At 40.4% G+C, this 6,977-nt stretch overlaps 1 protein-coding gene and 1 long non-coding RNA gene across 5 annotated transcripts in view; both read left to right on the top strand.

Annotated features, from left to right (window-relative positions):
- Positions 1-1,116: 1,116 nt before the first annotated feature.
- Positions 1,117-6,977, top strand: part of LOC6536023 — a 37,881-nt gene continuing 32,020 nt past the window's right edge. Inside the window, exons 1-2 of one of the 4 annotated variants that reach the window (XM_039375034.2) lie at positions 1,117-1,224; positions 4,892-5,844. In XM_039375034.2, coding sequence (XP_039230968.1) covers positions 5,238-5,844 — 607 coding nt within the window. In that variant the 5' untranslated portion in view covers positions 1,117-1,224; positions 4,892-5,237. Of the gene's footprint in view, positions 1,538-4,891; positions 5,845-6,977 lie in introns of all 4 variants that reach the window. The other 3 variants (XM_039375033.2, XM_039375032.2, XM_039375031.2) reach the window with 3 other exon arrangements.
- Positions 5,853-6,784, top strand: LOC26534564. The gene is made up of 2 exons (XR_001453947.2): positions 5,853-6,150; positions 6,213-6,784. It is a non-coding gene; the product is annotated as an uncharacterized LOC26534564 (long non-coding RNA).

The raw sequence follows: 6,977 nt of genomic DNA, 5'->3' as shown, positions 1-6,977 counted from the left end.
TAATGGATCCCCTTAAAATTAATTTATCAGTCAGTGTTTAGCCAACTACAAAATATCTAAAGCAAATAAAAATCTATTAAAGAAATGGGAACAGTTCGGAACATTCACTTACCTTTTCCCTTTGACGGGTTTTCATTCGGTTTGTAGTCTTAGCATCGTAAAAACAGAAGAAAATCTTTGGAAGTCCTCTTACCTTCGAACCCATCTACTATATATCACTAATGGAATTTCTCTTAGTCCTGAGACTAAAACCTTGCCTAGTTTGCAAAAAAAAACCCTTTAAAAGGCGGCTCCGTCAATCCCCTTTAATATCCTGCCTTTTTTGTAGTGGCCTTACCAAATTGACGATGAAGTGAAGGCGCAATGAAGAAGTCAAACAAGTCACTTAGCTACTGCTATGCAAAACCCCTTGGCAAATAGAAGTAGACCTACGTCGTAGTTACGCTTTGTCTCTATGGGCGCAGTTTTTGCATTTTCTTCACTTCTTGCCCAAGAGCCAGACTGACTTAGGACTTTAACTTGGCGCCCGCCTGTGCACTTAGATTTAGAGATAGATTTGCGGCAAGAAGTCATTTACAAGAGAAGTAAAAAAATCTTTTCACCCGACACCCAAAGATGTCTATTTACATATGCTTAAAGAGGAAGTGGTGAAATGTTCACCAACTGAGATATGGTAATGACCAGGAAGTTTAAGAAAATTATAGGTATCAGAAGTCGGTAAAAATTCGTAGCTTCTGCTATTTTCGTTTGCAATTTTTTTTATGGTAATTAATTAGGCAATGGAGGAAGTCCACGTGATATGTGCAGGATACTGAAACGAGAGTGCCTAAGATATAAATATTATTTACAAAACTCGTGAGAGAAACGGTTAAGAGAGCTTTACAAATCAGGAATTTAATAATGCGTTAGATAACCTGAGGCCGCTTTTAAAAACTCTTATAATTAGCTTTTCCTCATGAAAGCATTTTTGTAAACAAAATCAAATATATATGCGTACAGTAGATAATTCGCGAGTTTCCCGGTACAAAAACAAAATACTCACAACTAAGAGAAGATCGTGTCAAAGAGAAAAGATCTCGAAAATGCTGAGATATTCTTCCGCCGGAATAGTCCCCAAACAGTTGCATTTTAAACGAGGATCGTGTCGGATGTTGATCGCTCCGTGTTTTTCGGTTCTTCAGGGGGAATTCTTGTGCCAAGCCAAAAGGCAGTGAAATAAATCTTGTATGTGATCCAAAAATAACGCCAGAAAATATCTGCAAAAGGGGGACAAAAACAGAGCGCGTGCCAAGTGCTCGAGTGAAAATGTTTACGCGCAGAAGAGGCTCCAAAGTTAATCAGTTCGAAGAAGTAAAGTCGTCGCACAGTGATTTATTTTAGGTGTGGTGCAATCGTTAGTGAATGAAAAATAATCGAAAAGTTTTCGATTTATTTGTGCATAACCGCAGAAAGTGACAAACGAAAACATAGTCCTTGCCAAAATCGTTTTGCGCATCTTTCGGGCAGATCAAAGATAAAACAAATCAAGCGCAAATTGGTAATGCAAAAATGTTCAATTTTACAACGCGCATAATTATCGGCAATGCAATGGCAAATGCAAATAGCTCGTGAAAATACATATTCGAACGAAATAATGTTGTTCTCATATACGAAGTACCACGGCTATTTGGGTTAATTAAAAATCGAATCGAAGCGATGGAAAATATGCAAAATAATATATACAAAAAATGCGGATAAATATTACACGTTTTCCGTTCGTTGCTCGAGTAAATCAAGTGAAATAACTTCTTGTGGAGCTCATGAAATATCCCCTATAAGAAATGCGAAAGTGCGAAACAGAGAAAATATTTTGATGTTCAGTGATGTGTGACGTTCGTAAAGATTTCAACACATGTATAAGCAACGTTAATAATAGCAAACAAATATAATCCGTATATTTTTGCAGATTATCCGCTAATACAAATTTTGAGTTGTTTATTAAATTCGAATTCGGGTGCTCCCAATTGCAAAAAAGCTTTTTGGGCTTTAAACACAAGGCTCATACAAGTTTACCCGAACGGTGTTAAATACAAACAAAATCCCTTTTCATTGCACAAAACAATAGTGTAAACAAATTTAACTAAATTGCTTGTGTTTCGAGTAACCGAATTATTTAAAAATAAACATTACACTTAGTTGTGTGTTTTGGCGAGGGGGACCAAAAATAAATCGCATAATTCGAAATAGCTCGGCACGATCTTCTGCATTTGGCTTGGGGTTTGTTGAACTTTTTGCCGCGGTTTTGCATTGCCAGCTTTCAAATCTGTTTTCTGCAAGTCGGCTAAAATTGGTTTCGACTAATTTGTTGTTGGCGCTCATATTTTATAGTTCCCATTTCATATGGCGCGTCAAAAGTGACAGCTTTCAATGCGTCGACATTTCTGTGCTAATTATGCAAATTTCGCCTGTGTCCGTCAGCGTACAACGTTGTACAATGTTATTTTTCCGGAGGTTAAGGGTGCTTAACTCATGGGACCCCAGCTACGTGGCCCTTCTGCCATCATTTGCATCACAAAAGCGCTGGAGCAACTCTCGCTGGGATTTATCACCGCTAGTGGAATATAATTTATGACAGTGTGACAGCTGTTCGGAAACTATGTCGAGGTGTTGCGACATTGACTATGCGGTCATACGCCTTTCGCTCCAATTTGAAGTTATTCGAGCAGTCAGCACACTTCAATTGACCCACAAATTGCTCCCTTTCCCATCCAAATAAGAGACTTTAACAGGGCAAGAAAAGCATTCCGCGAATTGTTTTGACCGGGCCAAGTGGACCGGCGGAAAATAAGTGACTTCGCGACAGAGTAATCCAAATCAAATCAAATCGCTTTGCCCAAGCTCCAATTGCAATTTTCCTCTCTCGCTGATTTTCCCATTTTCCAGCTTGTTTCCATTCGGTGCGTTTCCTTTCGCCAGCTGCCAACTGGCAAGTTTGTCTTGTGATTTCTCTTTTATTTTAGAGAATTCCTCTATTTATTTATTTTTGCCTTTGGTGACGACATTTCGAGGAGTGCACGGACAATGAATGCAGCGAAATTCCGTGAATATTTCCTCTCATTCGTTTTTATTTTTAAGCACTTGCTGTTTATTTTTAACGCTGTGCGTTTTGTTTAAATTTGCATTGCCACTGTGTTCTATCCTCCGTCTGTATTTATTTTTTATTACTTCCATTTCCACAGGCGAGTATGGCTGGCTCCTGCAGTTTTGGCTTTCGTTTTTTGAAATTTGCATTTAATGGCCACCGACAGCTGTCTTAATTTACTTTCACTTAGTGGAACGCTAAACCCACAGATTGCCAAGAAAACATCACAGAAATAGCATTGATTTCTATTTCGTTTGCTTCTAAAAATACTATACAAATTGCTATAGCGAGCTGGCCCAAAAGCAACATTCGCTTATGTCGACTCAATTAGCTCGCGATCGAATTGGTAAACTGCCTGCAGCAAACTCCCTTTTCGCGTCCACAGCAATGGTACCTTGACATTTGTTTATTCCGGAGAAACAAACACACGGGCAGTAAAAAATCGGACAGAAAATAAAATAAATATGAAAAACATTTGCCACTCACTTGCTCTGATATTCTCATGAAAAAAGGGAAGACATAAATACACAATTTTTCTATCATTCAGATAGGAATACCTTTAGAATCGCAACAAATTTTTTACATAAAAGGAATTTCTTCTAAATTTATAGCTGTATTTTTTTATTATAATGTAGTTTTTAGTATATATTTAAATATAGAGAACAATACATCGGCGCTCAAAAGGGCGCTTACTTTTCGTCTAGTGCCCTTTCCTTCAATGTTGTACACTTTTATTTTTCCTCATTCTACTTAGTTTGTTGGTATTGTGGAAAATGCTTTTAGAGTGTCGGTGCGTTGCGATTATTTTGATACTTTCGAATACACAAAGAGTCCCCACCCTCTGTCACACATTTTAGGTACGCACACACATGTGCCGCCCATGTGCCTCCCCCTTCCTACGCCACTGCGCTTTTCTTAGCACGCTCGTAAAAAAACATTTAAATTCCTCAGCGTTTTTAGATTTTGCGTTTGTTTTAGTTTTATAGCGAAATTAGCTCACTTCGCTGGCGTGTCGACATAAATCGAGATGGAAAGAAACAGAGAAACCTAATTGAATTTTCATTGGTATTTCTGCTTTTATGATTAATCGTCATGGGAAATCTCTCGCTGAACTGGCTTTTCCATTCCATTTATTCTGAATGCTCTTTGTTTACGTTACGCAAATGTGAAACTACACGGCACTAAATTCTGAAAAGCATTCGGAGCTCGTTTTCCATATGTCAGGATTCTTGAAAGACGGACGTTTGTTTGACGCCTCGTATTTGTATACAAATTTCCATTTAATGGCAACTCTTATCACGTTTATGACAAAAAGCGTAGGAACTTGCTTTTGTTTCATTTCCGTTCACTCCGATTGAAACGAGTTGACAAAGTCCAAAGTCTTAAGGCATTCATAACTAATGGGCCACTATAAATAAATGAACTTTACTATTCCCATTCCCATTCCATGGATGAGTCCTAAAATAATATTTGAAATTTTGAAAATGAACAGCACATCGATTTTCTGACACACAAGAAATGGCATGTCAATTGGAAAATGCAGAGTCACTGAGAAGTGAGCTATGACTCAATCAGAATGGCCTCTCTACCCAATTTAGCTTGGATATTTATTAATTTTCACTTTTTAAAAAAACTTTAATTGTATATGTTGGCGTTTCTCTAAGTGAGAAACTGAAATTAAAAAAATAATGGAATTGTCGAGCTGCTTCAACTTACTTAATGTTTCTCACCAACATTTTCTTGGTGTTTTTCTTTTCGCTTACAAAAAAGGACGAAACTTTGGTTGCAAATGAAATTAAATACAGAAAGGAGCTGGACAAAGGAGCAGGCTAAAAACAGCGAGTAAATAAACTGTCGAAACTATTAAAGGCGCTCAAAGAGAATCCATGTAAATACAGCGTCCAGAAAATGTGAGCAATTTGGTTTCACGCAACAAAGAAGGAAAACAGCAAACAGTTGGAGAAAAGAACAATTAACCAAACAGGAAAAGCAAGCACGAGCGGAATGTAAAAAGTTTGGACCGAGTGGGCAGTGCAAGACCGAAATTAATATCAAAATATCACAAAAGGCAGCAGGAAAAGCAGCAGTCCAGGTCCCGAAGGCGGAGAACAAAGCCATGAAGTTTCGATTGGCAGCATTCTGGCTATTTCTGCTGACAGTTGGCGGCAATCACAAGCTATTAAGCCACGTGCCCCCAATGGGCGTGGCAGCCGAAAAGCAGCCGTTGCACAAAGGAAATGAGCTGGAAAACGCAATGAAATTGCGTGAAACCCCGAAGCAATCGCGGGTTATCGGGGACATCACGACGACAATTCAGCCGGACTCGGATCCGGGACGATCAATTGGCCATCAGACGGTTCGACGTGCCAAGGCCCCGCCGCCCAGCTTGGAGCTGCATTTCAGGGAGAGTCTGAACAAGCTTCTCGCCGGTGATGAAACTAACCACGTGGACCAAACCAACGCCACTGGCAACACCACGGTCGCAGCTTTGGCCACCGATGAAGGCCGCGGCGACCACGAGCCAACGACCACTCATCACCCGGAAAGGCGACACGTGGTCCCCGATAAGCTGCAGTACACCCAGGAGATCCAGGTGAAGCAGGGCCGGCTCATGGGCATCACACGTCGCTTCCAGGTGACCAGCGGACTGCGCCAGGTTGACCAGTTCCTGGGGCTTCCCTACGCGGAGGCGCCCACCGGAAATCGGCGCTTCATGCCACCGGGTGAGTGTAGAAAACTTTCCTCATAGTCTTTAATTTTATTTTGATGCCAGAGATTTCTACATATCTCTTATGTTAAGTCACTTTGAACTAGAACAGTTTCGGCGGTTCTCAGTATTTGGCAGATTTTTACACACAAACTATAAATTTAAAGCAAGTCAGAATGCTCATTTTGACATTGACAGGAAAATGTTTATTTTCAATATTCTTTGTTAATGGAAAAGTATATCTGCAATTTATTTGCATACACCAAGTCGTCAAAATGGGATCACACTTTTTAGAGTGCTATAAATATGTAATTCAATAAAAGTGAGTACATATAATTGAAATGGGCAATATTCCTAATATAAATGGTGATATCTTTTGTTAAGCCAAACCTGCTGGCTGGGAGTACAACCTTTTTAATTCCAGTTGCCCGACCCGCCGCAGGCACGCAGGACTATTTGTGACCGCAAATATGATGGCAAATTGCCACTTTGCAGCACCAACAGGCAAACCCGAAAACCTCAAAATCCCCAAAAGCCCCAGAACCCAAATAGGAGTTCTTCGGAAGGAGCCAGCACTCCCCGAACAACCGACCATGCCACAGCATCCGGTTGGTGCTGGAAACGCTGCTGGGGCACTTAGAATTTAGCCTGCAATTTAAGCAATTATCGTTGAAGCTGGCCCAGCATTAGGCTTTCAGGACTTGACATGTGCCCTCTCTAACACCGATCTGGCAGGATGTTGGTTCTGAAAGCACGTCCCTGTGTGTGTGTGGGCTTCCTGTCTCGGATGGCTATTATTATTGCAGCTTGTTTTTACAAGGATTGCATGTAAGTCTCAGCCGTCCCCTCCTCTTCGCTCTTTTATTTTGCCATATGCTTGGCGATTATGTTTCGGACATTGTACATGAATATTTTGCTTGTTTAATTAAGAGTGAAAATTGCTGGTATTATATATATTTAAAGTTGTTTATCCAAACATGAGCTACGACGCCCGTGCCAACTTGTCTGTGAGATTTGAGGCCGCCAAGCTGCCAACACTTCACCCAACTTTGGGCCTGCATCCCGCTGTTCTGGGCATAAACAGCCGCAGCTTCAACTGTTGCCACCACAACTTCCTCCTTTTCACTTGGTCCTCCGGTTTCACTTGCT

The sequence above is a fragment of the Drosophila yakuba genome, chromosome 3R (genome assembly GCF_016746365.2).
Source record: "Drosophila yakuba strain Tai18E2 chromosome 3R, Prin_Dyak_Tai18E2_2.1, whole genome shotgun sequence".
Lineage (NCBI taxonomy): Eukaryota > Metazoa > Arthropoda > Insecta > Diptera > Drosophilidae > Drosophila > Drosophila yakuba.
Note: the sequence above shows the minus strand (reverse complement) of the source record. Positions and strands in the feature narration are given on the sequence as shown.